Here is a 25,156-nt window from a genome sequence, read left to right on the forward strand (position 1 = left end):
AAGTCTGAGTGCTCTTCTAAGTCCTGTGAGGGCGCCCCGGCGACGGGGGCCCAACAGAAGGCTAAGCACCGCGAGTCCGCAGGCTCCTTGGCTGCCAGGCAGGGCGCATCCTCCCCAGCGCCATCAACCACGAGCCAACGCTCTGGCTCGGGTAAGAGGAAGTCCGAGAACCCGACGAAGCTTCTGGAGAGGCCCCGGTCGATCTCGAAGATTCCAGCAGAGGGGGAGCGAGGCTCGGACCCTCCCCCCCAAGGTGAAGGCCCCAGGCATCCAGAAGGTGGCGATGGCCTTATTTCACCCTGCTAAGACCTCGATTGAGGATGTCGCTGCGGCCCTGGCTCAGTCTGTGGAGGCTACACCAGTGGAGGTGCCCTCAGGACCCAGAGTCTCCCTGCCACCGCGCAGGAGTCATCTTTCAGGCCCATTGAGAAGACCCCCACGAAGTCCTCGTTGGAAAAGGTGGGGGAGGGGCTGGGGGCCATCATGGATACGGACACGACCTCTGAAGAAGAGCTCATCGAAGTCGTGGAAGAGGCCCAGCCCATCGGGAGGGATCTCGATGAAGGCGACAACGAGAGCGACGGTGTCGCCGACAAGGCTCCTCAAGAGCCCTCGCGCCGGTTGTTTCCGGTGCTGCAGGACACCTTGGCGGCCATTTTGTCAGCGATTCAGTCCTTATGCTCGGAGATGAGGACAAGGAGGTACCTGAGCCAGACCCGACGGGGGAACCGGAGCCAGGACCTTCGGAGAGTCCACCGCATAAGAGGAGGATGACGCATCCTACGCCACCTCTCCCACCTCTGCGGTCTGCTCTGCCTTCCCCCCGGTCTACTACCCACGGGGATGATACAGGCACGGACACGGCTACGACAGGTACAGATGACGACGGGACGTGTCCCCCGTCACCCCCTGCTCGGGCGTCCCTGCCCGACGAGATTGGATCCTTTCATGTCATGATTTCCAGGGCATCCGAGCTTTTTCAGCTCTGCCCAGAAGAAAAGAAGGGTTCCTTTACTAATGGCACGAGGCTAAAAGGAAGACAGTCCTCGTCGTACCTCTTCTTGATGACATCTGGGATGAGGGGCTCGCCCTCCTCAAGAACCCTGCCACGGCGCCGGCAAAGAGGGAACGGTACGAGAAGAAGTACCAGGTCCCCGACGCTGCCCCCTTGTGCCTTCGGGCAGAACCTACCCCGGATTTGGTCGTCTCGGCGGCGGCAAAGAAGATAGCTGGGGGGGCATCGGCCTCGACATCAACTTCCCCGCCGTACGGCGAGGGCAGGAAGTTGGACACGATGGGACGACGGATCATCTCATCCGCAGCTACGACTTTCAATGCGGCCAACGTCCTGGCTATCGTAGCCCGCTACGACAGGGAGTTGTGGTTCAAAATCGCCCCTCTGTTAGACTTCCTTCCGGACGCCAAAAGGGCTGAGGCCCTTGAAATCCTACAGGAGGGGGAGATTGCTTCAGACGACGCTATCACGGTGGCAACGGACATCGCCGACACCGATTTCCGTCAGTTGGGCAACAGCGTTTGCTTGAGACGACGAGGATGGCTCAAGGCCACGGATTTCCGCCAGGACGTACAAACCAAGGTTTTGGACATGCCCTTCGACGGGAACAACCTGTTTGGGAAGGCGGTTGATGAGTCCCTTCAGGCCATCAAGAAAGACACAGAGACTGCTCGGGCACTGGGAGTGCAACGACGGGCGTCCTTTCGGAGCTCCGGGGGCAGACAGGGTGCCTCCAAGGGATCCGGCAGTGGCTCCTCCACGTACCGCCAAGCGGCAAGATCTTCGTCCCAGGAAGCCTACAGGGGATGCGGCAAGTCAGGTGGTGCCCGTCGTCGTCGACAGGGAGGTCAAGGCGGCCTCCAAACAAGATTGAACCGACCGTGGGGTCGGGCCCCCGCCGAAGCACCCCGGTGGGAGGCCGGCTGGCGAGGTTCATCAGCGTGTGGGAGTCTATCTCCACCGACCGTTGGGTGCTGGACGCCCTGGCCCAAGGGCACGCCCTCGAGTTTCAGAAGAAGTGCCCTCGCGTTCCACCCGTGGCCAGGAAGGAAAATCACGTCCCTCAACTACTGTTGGAAGTAAGGGCGATGCTCAAGAAGGGTGCCATCGAGCTTGTCCCAAAGAGGCTTCGGGGCTCCGGAGTTTACTCAAGGTACTTCCTCGTAAAAAAGAAGACAGGAGGATGGCGCCCCATCCTGGACCTACAGCGACTGAACAAGTACATCAAGGCACAGAAGTTCCGTATGGTCACCCTCCAGCATGTGCTGGGACAGCTGGAGGAGGGCGATTTCCTGTCGTCGTCGTACTTTGAGAATGCTCACTTCCACATCCCCATTCTAAAAAGACACTGAAAGTTCCTCAGGTTCGTGGTCCAAGGGCGGCACTACCAGTTCAAGGCCCTCCCGTTCGGATTGAAGTCGGCACCCAGGGTGTTCACCAAGTGCCTCGCACCGGTGGCGGCGCGGTTGCGCCTACAGGGGATACACGTCTACCCCTACCTGGACGACTGGCTCATCCGGGCAAGGACAAGGGAGCTCGCCGTGGAAAATACTGCAAAGACCGTGCAGCTGCTCACGGACCTGGGATTCTCCATCAACTTTCCAAAATCCCACCTGGTTCCGTCGCAAGTCGCCCTGTTTCTGGGAGCCAAGCTCGACACAGTGGCGCGGCTGGCCTCACCGTCGGAGGAAAGGACCAGGACCATTCTGGGCAAGGTGCAGCGTCTGCTGGCCACGGACATGGCCAGGGTAAGATCTATCAAATCCCTCCTCGGGATGATGTCCTCCTGCATTTATCTGATGCGCCTTTGCAGGCTTCGGATGCGACCCTTTCAGGAGTTCCTCGACGCCCGCTGGATCCAGTCGACGGGCAGCTTCGAGGACAGGATCCCTCTCAACGAGACGTTCCGTCAGGCGATCCGGTGGTGGGGTACCCGCTCCCATCTATCGGCGGGCACGGACTTTCAGACCCCAGCTCACCAGTTGACGGTGACGACGGACGCCTCCTTGGAAGGTTGGGGAGCATACTCCGGAGATCTTCACGCAAGAGGCCTTTGGCTCCCGGAGGAGAAGTCTCTCCACATCAACATCTTGGAGCTCCGCGCGGTGTTCTGGGCCCTCAGGTCCTTTCTTCCGTCCCTCAAGCTCAAGGTGGTGAGGATCTTCACCGACAACACCACCACGATGTTCTACATCCAGAAGCAGGGCAGAACCAGGTCCCCGGACCTATCCAAGGAAGCCCAAGATCTGTGTCATTGGGCCGTCGCCCAACAGATGTTTCTGGTGCCTCTTCATCTGGCAGGAATAAAAAACATGTTCGTCGATTCACTCAGCAGGGAGCTGCGCTCGTGCCACGAGTGGGAACTACGCCAGGATCAAGTGGATCGACTCTTCCGACGATGGGGTGAACCCCAAATCGATCTCTTTGCGACAGCGACGAATTCCAAGTGCCGGAAGGTTCGCCAGAAGGTTCCCCCAGCCGAGGAGCATGGGCGATGCTTTCTCGTTCCCAAGGGACGGCCTATTTCTTTATGCGTTCCTTCCGCTGCCGTTGCTGCCCCGGCTCATCAACCAGCTCAAGAGGTCCCAGTGCAGGATGATCCTCGTCGCACCGGCGTGGCCGAGGTAGATCTGGTTCCCGGACCTTCTGGACTTGTCAACGTTCCCACCAGTCAAGCTGCCGACGGACGCAGACCTTCTCTCCAGAGAAGGAGGCGCCATTCTTCACCACAACCCGGAGTCGCTGAACTTGCAGGCCTGGCTCCTGCAGCACTAGAGTTTAGAGGGTACGACATCCCGGCCAACTGCAGAGAGGTTCTTGCAAAGGTCAGGGCGTCCTCAACTCTCAAGGGCTAGGGACATAAATGGAAGAGGTTCTCTGTCTGGTGCCGTGCACAGAAGATTAACCCTCTGCGGATTACGGCCCCTCAAGTACTGCCGTACTTACTGTCGCTGGCCAAAGCTGGACTGGCTCACGCCTCCATCAAAATACATCTGGCTGCAATCTCCCGATATACCAGGACGACGGGACGGGCGTCCTTGTGGTCTCATCGCCTAGTGAAAGAATTCATGAAGGGACTATTCCGATCAATCCAGCCAGTGAAGGCTCCTGCCTCGGCGTGGGAGCTTAATGTGGTGCTGACCAAGCTCATGGGGGCCCCATTCGAGCCTTTGCATTCGGCGCCTTTGAAGTTCCTGTCATGGAAGACAGCTTTCCTCGTGGCCATCACCTCCGCACGAAGAGTGGGAGAGATCCAGGCCCTATCTTGCATGCCTCCATACTTGGAGGTCGACGCACACCTTCACAAGATTCTACTGGGTCGATCGGGGGTTTCAGGGAGGAGTCCAGGGTCGGCCAAGCAGTGCTGCGCAACCTGTTCGCCTAAGGTGAGCCTGGTGAGGAGGTAAGAGTTGCTTAATGTTGAGTTGTTGTATTGCTTAATGTTAAGCCTGTTGCCACCTCCTGTGGTTGTGTGTGTGTGTGTGTGTGTGTGTGTGTACTGCTATGTATTCTCTTATTCATGTGCATGTGAATCCATGCCAGACCCCATGCTGGAGAAGGAACAAGTTACTTACCTGTAACTGTTGTTCTCCGGCATGGTCTGGCATGGATTCACATGCAAACCCTCCCTCCTACCCCTCTGCGGCTCTTCACTTGGTCATACTGCCACTTTACATGCTACCAAATCTGAGGATGGCTGCCGGGGGCGGGGCTTAGGGAGAGGGCAGTCATTGGCTGGGGGCAGTAAGACCCAGAGACCAGTGATTGGTTACTACTAAGAAAGACAGATCAGAAACGAAACTGATACTGATTTTTTTCTATACCGAGGATTCCCGGCCTGACGACGGGGAATATTCATGAGCATGTGAATCCATGCCAGACCCATGCTGGAGAACAACAGTTACAGGTAAGTAACTTGTTCCTTCAATATGTCCATTATCTGCTCCATCCTTTTTATCCTGTTTTTTTCTGTCTCGTTTGTTGCCCTTTCTTCTTTTCTTTCCTCGTCTGTTCAAAACAAAAATAAATAAGTTGAATGCCTCTAAAATACTAGTCACTATTTTGCATATGCAGAGCATTGTTTACCATTATTGTCGCTGTCTTCAGACATTTCCCCATGTGGGAAATACTCCTCCAGCCACTCCAAAGTACTAGCCATTTCTGAGTCAAAACAGAAAGAAATTATTATTTCGAGGGGATTGGGTCCTCCGACGTATTCCATATCTATGACAGGTAATGTCCACAGCTGTGCTGCTTTGGAAAATCTTTGGCGTCTGCGTCCTGCGTCGATGCGCCGTCCCCGAGGACCTCCTCCGACTGCCGACGTCACCCGATGTGATAAGTAGGACGCACGACGCCCATAGCCTCAGTTCCGTTTTTTCCGCGAACGTGTTCGCTTCGTGAATCTCGGTACGCCTCGACTCGTTGGAGTTTGCTGTTTTCAATTCTCGGTTCGTTGAACCTGTTGGGTTTGTTGTGAAGACCTGTTCGTGGCGATGTCTTTCTCATCTTCAACCCCGCGTCCGGGCTTCAAGAACTGCAGGGACTGTATGTCCAAGATGTCGGTCAAGGACTCGCACAACGCCTGCCTCTCGTGCCTCGGGGAGGCCCACGATACGGACGACTGTCGACTGCCAGTCGCTCAAGGCAAAGGCCTTGCGGGAACGCAAGAAGAAGCTTTCGGTAGGCCGGGTGTCTAAGCCCCAGAAGTTAGGTCTGCGGGGCTTTCGACGGATGACTCGAGGGGTGACTCATCGTCGGAAGTCCAGTGGGTCTCCTTCCAGGAGTCGGTCTTGCCACTCCTCCGCCTCTTCGAGGCATTCCCGGAAGCGCCGGCATAGGTCGCCTTCTCCGTCCTCTTCCGAGGACTCCGCCCGTCGGCGGGTCACTTATCCCTCCATGCAAGCGACACCGGAGCAATGGGCTTCCTTCGGGAAGCAGATGCTAGCGATTCTTGAATCGCAGGGCACCGGTCCGTCCGCGCCTCTGAGTGGGGTCGGTCGGCACCGGTCGAGAGACACCGCCCGTACGCCTTCGGGCTCGGGTGGTCGGCACGGCTCGTGGGAGAGGTCCCGCTCAGACAAGGGTAGCCGTTCTCGCCATGCCCGTTCCAGGTCCCGGTCCTCGACGCGCTCGAGACCGCGTGATCCTGTGCCGTCTTTGAAGAAGTCGACGCCTGTGGCGCCGAGTTAGTCGACGATTTCTCTCGACACTCCACCTCCGAGGGGGTCGTCGTCGGCGCCTAGGTCGTCGAGAGACTCTCGGAGCTCCGGCTTCGAGGCATGTGTCGACGCCGCCGATGGTGGCGGCGCTGCAGCTGACGTTGACGCCGATTCGCTCGACGTCTACGCCTTTTCTCTCTACGCTGGCACAGACTCGTTTGGCGCCCTCGACGCCTTTCGAGGCGGTGGTGTCGGTGGGGCCCCGTGGCATGGGGTTTGCCCCTAGAAAGGCTATGGCTAAGGTCAGGCACTGCTTTGGTCCACAGAGGCCTTCCTCTCCCCGCCTGGAGTACATTTCAGAGGGTGATGAAGGCTCTGATGGGGGCTTGGTTCCGGTTACGGTTCCAGATGACCTTATCTCGGGCCACAGCCAGTTTGATGATCTGCGGCAATCGCTGCATGATGCCAGTGGACTGGACACCTCTCCGGAGGTGGAGTTTTGTAGGCCGGGGCCTGGCACTCATGCCGATTCTTCAGATCTGTGCCTTATGTCTCAGGTCACTGAGTACTTGGGTTGGTCAGCTCCCCCAGGGGAGTTCATTCAGGATGATCTCACGGACATCCTTGATCTCGGTCCCCCCACCGACCCGGTTTTGCCTTTTCATATGGCTCTGCAGAGAAGGGTGGCAGCGGCTTGGACTGCTCCGCAGAGTCTCCCGGCAGTGGGCAAGTCTTCGTCGCGAAAATACCATCCAGCCAGTAGCGACCCCTGCTACTTATCTAGGCACCCCACTCCGGAGAGTTTGGTGGTGCAGGCGGCTACTGCCCCGCAAAGCAGGCGTCTTATTCTACCATCCCTCCGGATAGGGACGACAAACGTTTTGACGGCTGGGCGAAGAAAGTGTTTTCTTCCGGGGGTATGGCGCTTCAGGCGGCCAACTCCATATGTGCCTTTTCTCGTTTCACACACACTCTGTGGAACTGTGTTGCATTAGCGGGTGAACATATTCCCGAAGGGGACGAACGGGATGGTTTCCTTGCTATGGTTCAGGATGGCAAGGATGCTATGTGTGAGGCCGTTCAGTCGGGTTTGGACTTGGCGGATTGTGTCAGCCGGTCCATGGCGGCGAGCACCGTAATGCGCAGGTTTGCTTGGTTGCGGAAGTCTGGGTTCGCTCCTGATGTGCAGTCCCGGCTCCTCAACATGCCCTTTGACGGTGAACACCTTTTTGGCAGCAAGGCTGATGAGAGCCTTGAGAGGTTGCAGACCTCCAAAGCTGCAGCGAAGTCGTTGGGCGCTGCAGTTCGCCAACCTCTGCCTTTTCGTCCTAGGGGACAGCAATGGAGGGGAGGTTCCTTTCGCTATTACTCGTCCTTCAGTAAAGCGAGGGGAGCTAGCAGTCAAAGAGGCCATCGTAAGAGTGCCAGAGGTGGAAATAAAGGTACTCGAGGTGCCAAGGCCGCTCGGGCAGTTGCCTCTTTACCCTCAGGCAACGCCGCAGCCGCTACCACTCAGTCATGAGGCCAGGTCCCATGGTTCGCCGGTTGGGGGAAGGCTGGAGCAGCATCTTGTAGAGTGGCAAGCCATTACTTCGGATGTGTGGGTTCTGGAGATCATAACCCAAGGCTACTGTCTTCCTTTTCGGCAGAGGCCTCACGACAATCCACCAGGGAACCTCTCTTTGAAGAGTCCGGATCCGCTCCTTGCGCAGGAAATTCAAGCCCTGCTGGAGAAAGGCGCCATAGAACTGGTGCCTGTAGCGAAGAGGAACAAGGGATGGTATTCCCCTTATTTTTTGATTTCAAAGAAAGACGGGGGATTGAGACCCATCATGTACTTGCGCGGTTTGAACAAACTCCTCAGGAAGGACAAGTTCAAGATGGTGACTCTTTCTAGAGTCCTCTAGGCCCTTCAACTTCAGGATTGGTTGGTGTCGCTCGACCTCAAAGATGCTTACTTCCATGTGCTGATCCATCCCAAGCACAAGAAGTACCTGAGGTTTGCGGTTGGCGACTCGCACTTTCAGTTTCGGGTCCTGCCGTTCGGATTGACCCCCGCCCCGAGGGTTTTCACCAAGCTCATGGTGGTGGTGGCAGCGCATCTCAGGAAAGGGGGGATTCACGTCTACCCCTACCTGGACTATTGGTTAATCAGGTGGAGCTCTCCCGAGCAAGTCCTGGATCATCTGTCTGTCACCTGCCACTCCCTTCACAGGCTGGGCTTCTCCCTCAATTTAAAGAAGTCCCATTTGACACCAACGCAGCGGCTCCAGTACATCGGAGCAGTGCTCGACACGTCCCTGGGGCAGTGTTTTCCTCCTCAGGTGAGGGCTCTTCACATTCAGCAGATGGTGCACAAGTTTAGTCCCCCGGATCTCCCAGCGTCCGAGTTCTTGAGACTGCTCGGCCTCATGGCATCCTGCATTCTTCTGGTGCCAGAGGCTCGTCTGCGGATGAGATCTTTGCAGTGGGCACTCAAACTCCAGTGGTCTCAGTCCTCCAGCAGGCTGTCGGACCCTGTTCAGGTGCCGCCCTCGGTGGGCCGGGTCCTTCTGTGGTGGGCCGTCGAGGGCAATCTGATGAAGGGGGCCCCATTTTGGCTGCCCTGGCCGGAGGTGACGATCGTGACGGACGCATCCCTCACAGGATGGGGAGCTCATGCCAACGAGTTGACAGTCAGCGGTCGTTGGTCTCCGTCGGAGTCCAGACTCCATATCAATCTTTTGGAACTGAGGGCCGTCAGCCTAACCCTGAAGGCTTTTCTGTCGACCGTGCGCGAAAAGAGTGTCCTGATTCTAACGGACAACACGGTGGCCATGCACTACCTCAACAAAAAGGTGGGGGCGGGGTCACTTCCGCTGTGCAGGGAGGCGATGCAGCTCGAATTCTGGGCCATCCAGCAGGAAGTTTCGATCTCGGCTGTTCATCTGGCCGGAGACTACAACGAGACGGTGGACGCTCTGAGCAGGCACAGCTCGATCTCTCACGAGTGGGAGCTTGCTCAGGAGATTCTCCTGGAAATCTTCGCCCTTTGGGGGACCCCTCAAGTGGATCTCTTCGCCTCCAGTGTCAACCGGAAGTGCGAAAGGTTTTGCTTGCGGGAATTTCCTCCAAAAGGAGCCTTAGGAGACGCGTTCGTGGTGGAGTGGTCATTCCCAGTGCTGTATGCGTTTCCTCCAGTCCCCGTCATCCCGCAAGTGCTGCGGAGGTTACGGAGGTTCGGTTCCCGGATGATCCTCATTGCTCCGGCGTGGGCCCGGAGGACGTGGTACTTGTCCATCTGCCCTCCGTGTCGCCTTCCCTACCAAGACTATCTACTCTCACGGGAGGTGGGGGTCAGGTTCTCCATCCAGAGCTCTGTTCCCTCAATCTTCACGCTTGGCTTCTGAAAGGTTGAGGTATAAGGATTGGGACCTCCCTGAAGACGTGATGGAGGTGTTGCTCTCGGCCCAGGCGGCCGGCAACAAAGTCTCTGTACCGTTGCTGTTGGAGAAATTTCTGCAACTGGTGCAGAGTTGAGAATGTGGATCCTTTTGAATGTGACATTCCCATGGTTCTGTCTTTTTTGCTTTCTTTGGCCCACAGGGGCTTGCAAGTGGGGACCATTAAAGTTTACCTGGCGGCGCTGTCCATCTTTAAGCGCTCGTCTGAAGAGTGTTCCTATTTTAAGATTCCTTTGATTTCGCAGTTTTTGAAAGGGCTCACTAATGTGTTCCCTCCGTCACCTTTTCTGGTGCCCGGTTGGGATCTGAACCTTGCTCTTAAGATTCTTATGGGTGCTCCGTTTGAGCCTTTACATTCTTGCCCTTTGAGGCTGTTGACTCTGAAAACTGTGTTTTTGTTTGCGGTTACTTCCGCTCGCAGAGTGAGTGAGTTACAGGCACTTTCAGTTAAGCCACCCTTCACTGTGTTTCAGAAGGACAGGGTTGTCCTTAGAGTTCGTCCTTCTTTTCTTCCGAAGGTGGTTTCGGAATTTCATTTGAGCCAGAAGGTTGTTCTTCCGGCGTTCTATCTTCCTCCACATCCTGGTAAGGAAGAGGAGAGGCTCTATAGGCTTGATCCTAGGAGAGCGTTGAGCTTTTATATTTCGCGCATGTCCCGGGTCAGAGTGGACGCTCCCTCCCTGCCTTGCCCGCTGGAGAATTTCTTTTGCAATTGCAGCTTGCGTTCCGCAAGGCCTTGTGTGTCTGACTGGGAGAAAACTGGTGGCACACGTTCTGGGAAAAAACTATAACTGAGGCTATGGGCGTCGTGCGTCCTACTTATCACATCGGGTGACGTTGGCCGTCGGAGGAGGTTCTCGGGGACGGCGCATCGACGTCATGGACGCAGACGCCAAAGATTTTCCGAAGCAGCACAGCTGTGGACATTACCTGTCATAGATATGGAATACGTCGTCGGACCATCCCATCGAAAGAAGGTTACCAGGTAAGAAAGTAACTTTTTCTTCTGCACCACATACCACAAAAAAACATCACCCATATAAAAAAACAAATTACCTGCACTCACTCTTTTGTTGTAATGTGCCTTCGCCCTACTGCGTCCGTCCACTGTTGTTCCAGGCTGCCGAGTTTCTGTGAAGTGATTACGCTGAAGGCATCCTTTCTTTTTTATGGTACCATCCACTTTATTCTACATGGTTATAAAATGTGTCGTTTTCTTTTCCCAGCTTCAGGTTTCCATATGTACTTATTACTACTTAAAATATCTTTATGTCCTTCTACGTTGCACATTTTTGTTTAAGACAATAGTACATTTTCAGCTATCCTCCTTCTCTTTGGGTAATGTTGATCCTGTCCAACCCCGTCCGCAAACAGGCGCTCAGTCCGTCCCTTTCCGATTTCAATAAGGAGGGAGTTCTGTATGTTCTATGTATGTCAAGAACGTAGATTATACTACATATCTCTAAAAGTCACATGATTACAATGTAGATTCTGCTCCACGACTTCATTGCCACAATTTCATGCTTAAGTTCCACCTTCCAAAAACCTATGCAATTCCCTACAAAAAAAACTTTGTTACGGGAACGTTATGGTTAAGTTGCCCTCCCAAAAACCAGTGCAATTCACTTAACCATAACGTCCCCTCAAAGTTTTTTTTAAGTTGCCCAACAAAAACCTGTACACTTCACTAAAAAAAAACTTTCCTCCTCCCCTTTATGCTTCAAATTAAAACCGAAAACCCCCTGAAATTCGACAGTTATGGTAAACTAAGCCGCCAACCCTGCCACCGCCCCTGTGCACTGCTAACACTAACACCCAGACCATTAAAGATGTCATCTCAAATGTCAATGAGGACATCAATGATGACATCACCTGTTTAGCCCCTTTCTTTCCCTTCCCTGCCATACATATACATAAATATACATATATATACATATACATATATATGTGCATTCAGTAAAAAAATGTCACTAAAAGAATGTTATACTTCACAGTGCAACCAAACACCACTGCACAATTCCCCATTATAATAAGCTAAGCAACCATAACTCGCAGCGTCTACGTGCATTGCTAAGACTAACACCCAGGACATCAAAGATGACATCACAAATATCATTGATGCCATCCTGTCCGTCGCAGCCATTGCCCGAGCCCCAGGATAGCTCGGCGGCCATTTTGTTGGCAATCCAATCCTTATTTACCGAGATAAGGACGAGATTACCATGCACCCCTACGGAGGAGCCAGAACCAGGCCCGTCGGGAAGCCCTTCGTGCCTGCGAGACCGGTGGACCCCTCATCCCCCTCGCTGGACCCTAGAGAGGATACGGCGATGGATACAGCAACAGGGGACGGATGATGACGACGACACAGCGGACATCCCGTCGTCAACCCTCTCCTGCCCCGCCACCCGTGGGCGTCTCCAGCCGACGAGGTTGGCTCTTTCAACGCCATGATAGCCAGGTCATCCGAGCTCTTCCAGCTCTGCCCTGAAGAACAGAAAAAGGAGGGGTTTCTGTACCAACAACGAGAGGCCAAGAGGAAGACGTCCTTGCGGTCCCTTTACTCGAGAAGAAGTACCGAGTCCCTGATGCCGCCTCCTTGTGCCTCGGGGCCCAGCCCTCACCGGACTCGGGCGTCTCGGCAGCAGCTAAGAAGGCGGCAGCGGGCGCGGCGACTTCAACTTCCACTTCCCCGCCGGACAGCGAGGGCAAGAGGTTGGACTCTATGGGATGACGAGTCATCTCGTCGGCGGCGACGACAATTAAGGCGGCCAATGATTTAGCGATTGTGGCCCGCTACGACAGGGAGCTCTGGTTCAAGATAGCTCTCCTGCTAGATTTCCTGCTTGATGACGAAAGGGTGGAGGCCCTAGAAAGTCTGCAGGAAGATGAGGTGGCGTCGGATCACGCCATAACGGTGGCAACGGACATTGCCGATACCGGATTTCGCCAACTGGGCAACGGAGTTTGCCTCCGACGACGAGGATGGCTCAAGGCGACAGACTTTCACCAGGACGTCCAGACCAGAGTGTTGGACATGCCGTTCGACGGCATCAACCTTTTTGGTAAGGCGGTGGACGAGTCTCTACAGGCCATCAAGACCGACTCGGAGACGGCCGGGGTGCTTCAACAGCGACGGCCCTTTCGGAGCTCCGGAGGCAGACAGGGTGCCTCCAAAGGATCCAGCGGTGGCTCCTCCACTTACCGCCAGGCGGCCCGCTCCTCTTCCCAGGAGGCCTACAGAGTTCGCGGCAAGCAAGGGGGGATCCCGCCGTCGTCGCCAAGGAGGCAAGGCCTCCTCCAAGCAAGACTGACCCGGCCGTGTCGTCGGGCCCCCACCGAAGCACCCCGGTGGGAGGCCGGCTGACGAAGTTCGTCGGGGTGTGGGAGTCCATCTCCACCGACCGTTGGGTGCTGGACATCCTGGCCAACGGGCACTCGTTGGAATTCCAAAAGAAGTGCCCTCGCATTCCTCCCGTGGCCAGGAAGGAGAATCACATCCCTCAACTGCTGTTGGAGGTAAGGGCGATGCTTAAGAAAGGTGCCATCGAGCTCGTCCCCAAGAGGCTCCGGAGTGTACTCAAGGTACTTCCTCGTCAGAAAGAAGACAGGCGGTTGGCGCCCCATCCTGGACCTGCGTCGGTTAAACAAATAATCAAGGCGCAGAAATTCAGGATGGTCACCCTCCAGCACGTGCTGGAACAGCTGGAGGAAGGCGACTTCCTATCGTCGTTGGACCTAGAGGATGCTTACTTCCACATCCCTATTATAAAAAGGCACAGGAAGTTGCTCAGGTTTGTGGTGCAGGGACGCCACTACCAATTCAGAGCCCTACCGTTCGGATTAAAGTCGGCACCCAGGGTTTTCACCAAGTGCCTGGCACCAGTGGTGGCGCGGCTGTGCCTGCAGGGGAACCACGTCTACCCCTACCTGGACGACTGGCTAATCCGGGCAAGGAAAAGGGAACTTGCCATCGAACATATGGCGAGGACCGTCCGGTTACTCACGGAACTGGGGTTCGCCATCAACTACCCCAAATCCCACCTGGTTCTACTGCAAGTAAGTTTCTGGGAGCGAAGCTCGATACAGTGGGGCAATTGGCCTCCCCTTCAGAGGAGAGGACAGGACCATCCTGGGCAAGGTGCGGCGCCTGTTAGCCACGGACGTGGACAGGTTGAGGTCCATCAAGTCCCTTCTCGGGATGATGTCCTCATGCATCTACCTTGTACCCCTTTGCAGACTTCGGATGCGTCCGCTACAGGAGTTCCTCGAAGCCCGCTGGTTTCAGGCGACGGGCTGCTTCGAGGACAGGATCCCTCTTGACGAGGAGTTCCGTCGGGCGATCCTTTGGTGGGGCTCCCGGGCTCACCTCACTACAGGCACGGACTTTCAAACCCCGGCGTTTCAGGAGACTGTGACGACTGACGCCTCTCTGGAGGGTTGGGGGGCCCACACCGGAGATCTCCACGCAAGAGGCCTTTGGCTCCCGGAGGAGAGGTCTCTCCATGTCAACATCATGGAGCTCCGAGCAGTGTTCTGGCCGCTCAAGTCGTTCCTTCCGTCCCTCAAGGACAAAGTGGTGAGGATCTTCACCGACAACACCACCACGATGTTCTACATACGGAAGCAGGGGGCACCAGATCCCCAGCCCTATCCAAGGAGGCCCAGGATCTGTGGCACTGGGCCGTCGCCCAGGGGATGTTTCTGGTTCCCTTCCAATGGGCAGGAATAAAAAACACAATCGCCGACTCACTCAGCAGGGAGCTGCGCTCGTGCCACGAGTGGGAACTGCGACAGGATCAAGTGGCTCGGCTCTTCCAACGATGGGGCAAACCCTAGAATGACCTGTTCTCGACGGCAACGAACTCCAAGTGCCAGAGGTTTGCCAGCAGGTTCCCACCCCCGAGGAGCATGGGCGATGCTTTCTCGTTCCCCTGGGACAGCCTGTTTCTATACGCGTTCCCTCCGTTGCCGTTGCTGCTCCGCCTCAACAACCAGCTCAAGAGGTCCAGGTGCAGGATGATCCTCGTCGCACCGGCGTGGCCGAGGTAGATCTGGTTCCCGGACCTTCTGGACTTGTCAACGTCCCCACCAGTCAAGCTGCCGGCGGGCGCGGATCTTCTCTCCAGGGAAGGAGGCGCCATTCTCCATCACGACCCACAGTCGCTGAACTTGCAGGCCTGGCTCCTGCGGCACTAGAGTTTGGAGGGTACGATATACCAGCTGATTGCAGAGAGGTTCTTGCAAAAGCCAGGGCGTCCTCAACTCTCAAGTGTTATGGTCATAAATGGAAGAGGTTCTCTGTCTGGTGCCGTGCACAGAAGATTAACCCTCTGCGGATTACGGCCCCTCAAGTACTGCTGTACCTACTGTCGCTGGCCAAAGCTGGAGTGGCTCACGCCTCCATCAAAATACATCTGGCTGCAATCTCCCGATATACCAGGACTACGGGACGGGCGTCCTTGTGGTCTCATCGCCTGGTGAAGGAATTCATGAAGGAACTATTCCGATCATTCCCGCCGGTGAAGGCTCCTGCCCCGGCGTGGGAGCTTAATGTGGTGCTGACCAGGCTCATGGGGGGGCCCCATTCGGGCCTATGCATTCGGCGCCTTTGAAGTTCCTGTCATGGAAGACCGCTTTCCTCGTGGCCATCACCTCCGCACGAGTGGGAGAGATCCAGGCCCTATTTTGCAAGCCTCCACACTTGACTTTTCATGACACGAGGGTGGTGCTGAGGATGCACCCCTCCTTTATGCCCAAGGTGTCGTCGGACTTCCACCTCAATGAGCCCTTGGTGTTACCAGTTTTCTTCCCGTCGCCTTTGTCGCCGGCCGAGAGGACTTTGCACTCGCTAGATGTAGCTAGAGCGCTGAAGTTCTACGCACGAAGAGTTTTCGGAAGACGTCACAACTGTTTGTGAACTTTGGGTCTGTGAATCAAGGGAAGGCTCTCTCGAAGACTTCCATTTCCAGATGGCTCTCCGGCTGCATCACGCACTGTCACCGGTTTGCAAACTGGCCGCTGCCCGGCCGTCCGAGAGCCCATTCGACCAGAGCGATCGCTGCTACCACGGCGTTCCTGTCTGGTGTGCCCCTGCTGGACATCTGCAGGGCTGCTACGTGGAGGTCGACACACACCTTCACAAGATTCTACTGCGTCGATCGGGACTCCAGGGAGGTGTCCAGGGTCGGCCAAGCAGTGCTGCGCAACCTGTTTGCCTAAGCTGAGCCTGGTGAGGAGGTAAGAATTGCTTAATGTTGAGTTTTGGATATAATGCTTAATGTTGAGCCTTTGCCACCTCCCGTGGTTGTGCATGTTTATACTGCTATGTAGTCTTTATTCATGAGCATGTGAATCCATGCCAGACCCCATGCTGGAGAAGGAACAAGTTACTTAGCTGTAACTGTTGTTCTCCAGCATGGGTCTGGCATGGATTCACATGCGAACCCTCCCTCCTGCCCCTCTACGGCTCTTCACTTGGTCATACTGCCACTTGGCGTGCTACCAAATCTGAGGATGGCTGCCGGAGGCGGGGCTTAGGGAGAGGGCAGTCATTGGCTGGGGGCAGGATGACCCAGAGATCAGTGATTGGTTACTACTAAGAAAGACAGATCAGAAACTAAACTGATACTGATTTTTTCTTTACCGACGATTCCCAGCCAGACGAAGGGGAATATTCATGAGCATGTGAATCCATGCTGGAGAACAACAGTTACAGGTAAGTAACTTGTTCCCTACCTCACGTTCCAGCTACAGCAGCACCCAGTGGGATGATGTTGTAAAACATCTTGATTCAATACGAGAACCTGCTCGTTCACACTGCCTCAAGGTGGCCATCGAGAGGTAACAAGACTCTCAAAACATCCGTAAAAAATGTTATTTTTGATTCTACTGACACCTCAAGACGAGTCATTCCGGAGGGAGAGAACCCTCCTAATAAGACACTCTTGGTTTATGGACTCTGGGTTCAAGCCAGAAACACAGGCAGACCTTATCAACATGCCCATCGAGGAGGGTCTCCTCTTTGGTAAAGCAGTTGACGACCAGCTGGAAACAACAAAAAAGGTGCATGAGACCATCAGAACCCTTGGTCAAATATTTAGCAAACCCTTAATACAGAAGGGGGTATTCAGCACACGCCGAAACCTCCAGGCACAAGGGTTCAGCAGACCAGACCGTCTAGTGCCTCCTTTTGCAGTCCCCAGGGTCAATCGTCCTACCAATACCAGCAGCATGGGTTCCACTGTGGGAAAGGATGAGGCAGTGCTGTGGCCTCTAGGGACCCAGCAGCCCCTGCCACCAAATGACGGTTTGATCCACGTTCCCAACCATGCACCCCCAGTCGGAGGTCGAAAAAACACTCTTCGCCCAGCAATGGGAGGGAAGAATGTTGGACTGCTGGGTTCTAGACACTGTGGCCAAAGGACACTTGGTGGAGTTCCTATAAACACCTTGCCACCATCCACCTCGAATAGGCAGAATGTCTTCTGAACACCTCAACATCCTGCAGGGGGAAATCTAAATTCTTCTCCAAAAAGGAGCAATCAAACTGGTACCATTCCTGGAACAAAATCAAGTTATTTATTGAATGTACTTCCTTGTTCCAAAGAAAGATCTGACCATGTTCCCAGTGCTGGACCTGCGCCCTGCAAACATGTATGTCAACCCCCAAGAATTCAGGATGACAATGTTTCAGGAAGTCATTACACTACTGAAACTAGGGGATTACATGGCAACATTGGACATGAAAGATGCATACTTTCATATTTCAATGTTGCCAGCACATAAAAGAATACCTCTGATCCAAATTGGGAGACGAGCACTACTAATTCAAAATGCTACCATTCGGCATTGCATCAGCCCCCAGGGTATTCACAAAGGTCCTAGCAGTGGTGACCGCCCACTTGCAAAGGCAGTCCATTCCAGTGTGCCCTTACATAGACTGGCTGATTACCGGGGATTCTCCCCCAGAGGTGCCTTCAAAACACACAACAGACAATCAATCTGCTGTTCCAATTGGGCTTCTCCATAAACAAAAAGTCCAGTCTAGTGCCCTGCCAAGTAAAGCTATTTCTGGGGACACTAATCAAAACAGACGACTCACTAGTCTTCCCCTCTGAAGAGATGGTCCAAAACATGTTTCTTACACCTCAGTATGTAGCCGGGTGACTGTACGAAAGGCAATGCACCTGCTCGAAATGATGGCTTCCTGCATTTGCCTAGTGCCTCACGCCAGGCTGTGCAGGAGTCCAAGGCAAAAGTAGCTAGCAAAACCATGGTCGCAGGCAAGTGGGTTGTGGGACGATCTTGTGGTGGTTTCGAAACCTCTGGTTCAATCGGTACAGGGGTGGAACAGAAACAATCTGCGAAGGGAAAAGCCTTTCAACAGACCAGCGATCAAAGCCACTCTCAGAACAGACGGGTCAATGACAGGGTGGGGCACTCACTTCCTTTACCACACTGCTCACGGCCTGTGGACACATGCGCTAACCAGGAAGCACATCAACCTTCTGGAACTACTAGCAGTTCTTAAAGCCCTTCAAGCCTCAGCTAGCGCACAAAACAGTCCTAGTCCTCTCAGACAGTACCATGACCATGTTTTATATAACCAAATAGGGGGAACACACTCTCCAGGGCTGTCCAAACTAACCCAGAACATCTGGCTGTGGGCACTACATCACATGTTTCTAGTGGCGCAACATGTTCCTGGGGAACTCAATTATCTGGCAGATGTGCTAAGCAGGAGTACAATGCTACCCTCAGAGCATGAGTGGCAACTAAACACAGACATGCTAGACAAAGTCTTCTCAAACTCGGGGTTCCCAAAAATAGACTTCTTTGCGACCCTGGAAAACACACGGTGCAAAGATTTATGCGTCCAGGTTTCCCCATAAAGGGTCCACCGGGAAATGCACTTCTGATGAACTGGTCAGGGAAATTTGCATATGCTTTCCCCTCCAACTTTGTGATTCTCTTGCTAATAAAACGTTGCCTTTTAAGCCTAGAGCACACTCCACTCGAGGCGCAGGAGCAACTCTAGCCTTTATAGCAATACCCCTAGATGCCATTTGCAAGACTGCCACTTGGAGTGAAGTACACAGTTTCACCCAACATGGTCTAGACACTCGAAGGGTGATACACAGGTGGGACAAGCGGTGCTAAAACATCTCTGGACAGCGCTGCCTTCTAACAACCCACCTCCTTCTAAAAGTACTACTCGCTAATATATGCAAAGCATGCGATTCTTAGCAGATCCACAAGCCTCAGAAGGGATACATTACTCACCGTAAACATATTTCTGATCTGCTTAGATTCATATGCGCCGTCCTGCCTCCCTTCTTGAGTAGGAGGGGCCTGAGAAATGAGCATAGATCTTTCACACCTCATCGTCTCTACCTACGCTCCATGCTTACACTCGCTCTTGTCAGAAACAGGTCTGAGGGACCTCGATGCGTGAGGGATCATGGGTACAGGATACGTCACAATGGGGATAGTATTAGTTATGCCCTGTCAGCGTCCGTTTTCGAACTTCGAAAACTTCATGTGCAATACTTTGCAACTTTCACTAGATGTCGGTCTATGCAAAGCATGTGAATCTAAGAAGCAGATACAAGCATCTGAAATACGATTACGGTGAGTAATGTATCCCATATTGAGGCTTGTGGTTCTGCTTAGAATCACATGCTCTGCATAGACCAACATCTAGTGGTAGTCGCAGAGTATTGCATGACTTGTTTTCGAAATTCAAAAAGGGAAATCAACTGGGAGTGTTTGTAATACTATCACTTGTGTGACGTCTATTGTACCCATGGTCCTTCACGCGTCGAGGTCCTTCAGATTGTATTTTTTCCGCCACAGTAGTTGGTCACGTGTTGCAGAAATTCCCGGCTAACTGCATTCTTATTATAAAGTTAAAAAATTATAGGGAGAGCGGGGTGCTTTTTCTACATTTACATTCTTCTTATCGAATGCCTCTTTTCGCTTTCCTTTCTATTTGCTGTTATATTTACATACAATTATGGAAAGGATGCCTTTTAAGTTCTGTCCTTCCTGCAATAAAATACACACAGTGTGTGTAATTATTGCCTTGCACGCAATCACGTCAAATAGCGTTGTAAGTACTACAGACTCTTTAAGCCTGAAACGCTTGAAGAAAGGCGCACTAAGTGGTGGGCAACCCACGCAATGCAGGCAGAATCCTATTCTCCCACTGGCACTGTTGCCTCGGACGAGGAAGAGCTCGGCAGCTACAGCGCCTTTTCGTAAGCTGAACTTCTGTTTTAAGCTGTGCTACGCAGAAGTCCTCTGGTGAAAAGGTGCATGTACATAAACACACAACCCCCAGCCAACCTTTGGCGGGATTGTCAAAAGGGGCTTCCACGGCAAGTACACTTTCATTGAAAGTTCAGTTGAAAGTTGTCAAACCTTTGCGTTCAAAGTCCAATACGCTTCCACACTTGCTCGTAGTGCATGGCTCTAAACCAAAAGAAACGCATGTTGCCGTTCATAAAAACCCATCAACAGCCGATTCACATACCTTGAAACCTCCTTCAAAGCATAAACATGGTGGGGAAACGCGCTAAGAAAAAGCCACGGGTACCTATATAGACTTCTAGGTCTCCTGTTGCTACACCAGTAACCTCCTAGTTATACCAAGGCTAGTGAGAGGTTGTCCAAATCCCTGCATCGTAACAGAACTGCAGATCCTGATGATTGTGTTCCTCTTCCTGAAGCCCCAAACAAGGGTACATTGACAAGGGAGAGATTTAAGAAGACTGTCTGAGTTTTTCACGTTCATGGATAAATATCCTATTTAACAGAAAACTCTATTTTTGAAGGAGGGTGAACCACTTTCCAAATCTCCCAGACTGCATCAATCTACTGTACAAATATATTTCACGACTTCCAGGGTGATCTATATTACCAAGACCAAGGGGATAAAGATCAAGGTACATGGCAAAGGGGCGCTTATCAGGGTACTTGGCCAGCTAGTCCCACTCACGATACCTTAGATGAGCCAGACATTATATTTGGGGATGATGACCCTGTAGATCAACCCAGCGACTTCTCTCCCATAGATGATCAGCTTCTCCAAAAATCTAACTCTGGAAACTATTTCAGATCCTGATTTTGTGGAAGACCTTTTAAAACTAAAGAAGACTGCTAGCCAGTCTATTCCCTTATTATATTCAAATAAAAAAAGAATCGCACCTTCCCTTTTCACACGAACTCTCACATGGACAGTTAATCCACAAGTGGCGAAACATTTTAAACATGTACCAACTAACCCTCTTTATATTTTGGGTCATGTAACACCTGAATCGCTAGTAGTTACTACCACTAGAAAGCATGCTGGAGTACCCCAATCTAAGGCTGAGGTGCCTCCTAATAAGGAGTGCAAACAGCTTTATGCTTTGGGCAAGAGTTACTCGGCACGCATTGCCAATAACACCACTCTGCTGTTAAGCGACAGCGATGTCTCGTGGGGGTTACTTCAAAATAACTTGCATGACGTTCGCCTCAGCGGAGACAGCAGGCAGAGTTCTTGCACAGGGTACCTTGTTGAAGAGACACTCCTGACTGCGTTATTCAGGTTTTAAACCAGAAACACAAGCAACCCTGATTATTAAACCAATTGAATCAATCGGTCTTGTTTGGGAAGGCTTTAGATGAGGCTTTAGAAACAGCTAAAAAGGAGCACGATCTTAAGCCAGATCTCTAATAAGCTATATATTCAACGCAGGGTGTTCAGCACCCGCTATTCCTTTCGCTCTCAAACCCTCTCCAGACCCATTCAATCAGGATTCTCATCAGGCTCCTCTCCATGGTACTCGTCCCAGGTTACACACTCTAATTACCAATCTTCACGACACCTGGGTTTCAGACCAGGCCTGGATAGAGGTAGGAATGCAGCCTGCCTATAAATGACTTTCTCATCAATGTTTCCTCCCATACATCTCCAGTAGGAGGTTGAATTACATAATTCACCCACTCATTGGAGGAAATAACATCCGATCAGTGGGTGTTGACTACCGTAGCAAACGGATACTTGATAGAATTTCTTTTAAAACCTTAAAACCATCCGCCAAAGAACAGAAGGATGTCATAGGAACATCAGCTCATCTTACAAGCGGAAGTGGTGACATAACTTCTAAATAAGCCATAGAACTCCTCCCTGTTTTAGAGGTAAACAAAGGTATTTATTCAGTGTACTTCGTTGTACCGAAAAATGACTTGACCATGCTCCCTGTATTAGATCTGTGTTCTGCAAACAGGTATGTCGAGCCACAAAACTTCAGCATGACTACACTGCAGGAGGTAATCCCTCTTCTCAAGTAGGGGGATTACATGGAAACATTGGACATGAAAGATACATACTTTCATATATCAATGTTGCCAGCACACAGAAAATTCCTAAGGTTCAAAGGGTGAAACACTATCAATTCAAAGTATTTCCCTTCTGCATAGTTTAATGGCAAGAGTATTTACCAAGGTTCTAGCATTGGTGGTGGCGCACCTTTGCAGAACATCCATTCCACTGTAAGCTTATCTAGATGACTGGCTAATTACAGGAGACACGCCCCAAGCGCGTCTACAGAATACCCAAAACATAATGGACGTCCTTTTCCAATTGGGTTTCTCGATCAACGAGACAAAGTCTCGATCCCAGCCAAGTAAAACAATTTTGTGAGCCCTAATACGGACAGATGACGGTCTAGTCTTCGCCTCCAATGAGATGGTCCAAAACATGCTATTCCAAATTCCACAATATGCAGCAAGTGGTCAGATAACCATAGAAAAGGCCATGCGCCTGTTCTGAATGATGGCTTCCTGTATCTACCTAGTTCCTCACGCCCGCCTACGCCAGATGCAAGAGTTGCTCGGAAGCAATGGTCTGAGGCAAGCGGTCAGTGGGACGATTTATTGGAAGTCTTGCAGTCTTTAGTACTCTCTCTTCGGTGGTGGTAAAAAAAAAACCTAATGAAAGGGAAATCATTCACCACACCGCCAATAGTGGCCACTCTTACCACAGACTCTTCCCTATCAGGGTGGCGGCACATCTCCATCATACAGCGCAAAGCATGTGGACTAGCAAGCAAGCTCACCAACCTATTAAAGCTTTTAACAATGTTCAAAGCTTCGTCTTCCAAGACCAGCTGCAAGGAAAACCGTTCTAGTCCTAACCAACAGCAGAACAGCCATGTTTTATATAAACAAACAAGGTGGAACTCAGTCACCAGATCTGTCCAAAGTAGCCCAGAATATATGAAATAGGGCACTCAATCACATGTTCTTCCTATCCCATTATGTTTCAGGGAAACACAATCTTCTAGCAGATGTCCTCAACAGAAACGCATAACTTCCTGTAGAACACGAATGGGAGTTGCACGCAGACATTTTGCACAGCCTCTTCGCAGACTGGGGTCATCCACAAATCGATCTCTTCTCAACACTAGAGAATGCACAATGCCCAGACTTCACCTCCCATGTACCCCCATACAAAATCCAAGGGGAACGCCCTGTGGATCAATTGGTCTGGGAAATGTGCTTACGCTGATTTTGGAAATCCATCCCATTCACGAGGACCAGGATACAGAACCTTCCTTCCTATTTACTCCCATATACTGGGCCATGACTGATGAGAGCCCAACGGTCAACCATGTGAAATGCTGCCAAGAGGTCGAGTAAAACTAGCAGAACTGCATCCCTACCATTCAGCATAGTGATTGCATTGCCCACCATCTGGAGTATGACTGTCTCTAATAATAATTTAGCATTTATATAGCTCTACGAACCCTCGGGTATCTGAGCATTGTTTATTATTACCCACGGTGTGTGGTGCTCATGTATCGACCTCGGAAGGATGAAAGGCTCAATTTGGCCTGCCGGGATTCTAACCTGCGCGGATGTCAAAGCAAGTGCTCTACTCGCTGTGCTATCGGACCGGCAAGGCCTATCTGTACTACAAGGCCTAAGACCATATTGATAGTGTTGCAATAGCACCTGCAAGAGTACGTTTTTTTCTGTTTCAACCTACGAGTTTTAAATTGAGAAACTCGTCACATCTGCTTTTCCCCCATTGCTTTAACTTTCTGGGTTTCGCTCTAGTTTTTGCAAATCTTGGTTATACTGTGGAGCATTGTGTATGACCATCACTCTTAAGTTTATTGCGGCATAAATATCTGCTTTTCTTTGCGGACTAGAATGTAATGGTATATATTTATTACAGGCTTTCCCATAATGATTCCTAGTTTTACGGATACTAGATGCATTTTAAAACCTGACACATTGATTTGAGGATACTGCAGTTTGTGGCTCTATATGATATTACAGTGTAAAACCTGTTATGGGTAATTAACGTGTTTCTTATCCTTGATGGTGGTGAAGAGTTCTTGAATGAAGTCTCTACTCATACATGAGCATGAGTGTTAGATGAAAGTATGTTTTCCTCACTTTGGAACCTAAGCACCTCTCTGTTCTTCCAGCAAAAGTGTCAGGCTTTAGCATAACTAGGAGGTGTATCATTGTCACTTTAAATCTTGTTCTGTTTCCAGCTGGAAGTTTCCCAACTTGAGGGAAGTCTACAGCAGCCGAAGGCTCAGTCAGCTATGTCTCCATATCTTGTTCCAGACACTCAGGCTCTCTGCCAACACCTGCCAATCGTCAGACAGCTGACAAACAGCGGTAGCTTCATCATCATAATCCCTCGAACAGGTTAGTAGGGGTATATCATGTGAAAATAACTTTTCTTTAATACAATCCATTTTGTTTGATTGGCGACTGCTCCCTGCAAGGTAATTGTCCCAGTTTGAATACCTATAAATGTAGTCTATCCAGGTTGGGTGCATTTCATAAGTTATTTTACCCAAAAAACACATTGGTAAAGTTGTTAGGAATTCAGTATGTCCCTAATGGATGTTTAGTGGGCTAGCCACACAGGAGATGTTACTACTGCCATTCAATTATCCACTTTGAAATGCGTTTATTTGCAAGCTTGCTTCTTAACTTTCATATCGCCAGAATGTTTGTGATAGGTAGAGGAAAGGTCTGGGCAGATTGATGGCTTTAAGTTGACATCCATAGATAATGATGGCACATCGGGCTACACAAAGTATTGCACCCTTATTGGACCCAGAAACACTGAATTTTTTTGAACCATAATAGTTTGACATGATGGCAGCACTTTATTTACATGTTTGTTTCACCTCTTAACCAGTGATCGATGGATTGGACATTCTGAAGAAGGAAAATGGAGGGGCTCGAGACGCAATACGCTACCTTGAGGCAGAGTTCAAAAAGGGAAACCGGTGGGGATAAACTTGTGTTCTTTTAACGAAGTACAAATCTCATTGTGGTTATCGGGAATCTCTGTTGCTTTTGATACAACTAAAGGCAACCCTTCTATTTTGTTCCTTTATTCAGGTACCTTCGCTGCCAAAAAGATGCTGGAAAGAGCTTTGAGAGACACAAGCTTAAGAGACAAGATTTGGATGCATGGTAAGGAAAGTAGTACCTCAGCAAAAAAACTGCATAGT

General features: G+C 51.7%; 1 protein-coding gene across 1 annotated transcript in view; it reads left to right on the top strand.

Annotated features, from left to right (window-relative positions):
* SMG5 (SMG5 nonsense mediated mRNA decay factor) overlaps positions 1-25,156 on the top strand; it is a 1,109,458-nt gene that overhangs the window by 937,446 nt on the left and 146,856 nt on the right. Inside the window, exons 18-20 of the mRNA XM_069607113.1 lie at positions 24,176-24,335; positions 24,838-24,928; positions 25,044-25,118. Of these exons, the coding sequence (XP_069463214.1) occupies positions 24,176-24,335; positions 24,838-24,928; positions 25,044-25,118 (326 nt within the window). The remainder of the gene's footprint in view (positions 1-24,175; positions 24,336-24,837; positions 24,929-25,043; positions 25,119-25,156) is intronic.

This window comes from Ambystoma mexicanum, chromosome 1p (genome assembly GCF_040938575.1).
Source record: "Ambystoma mexicanum isolate Mex_15411 chromosome 1p, UKY_AmexF1_1, whole genome shotgun sequence".
Classification (NCBI taxonomy): Eukaryota; Metazoa; Chordata; class Amphibia; order Caudata; family Ambystomatidae; genus Ambystoma; species Ambystoma mexicanum.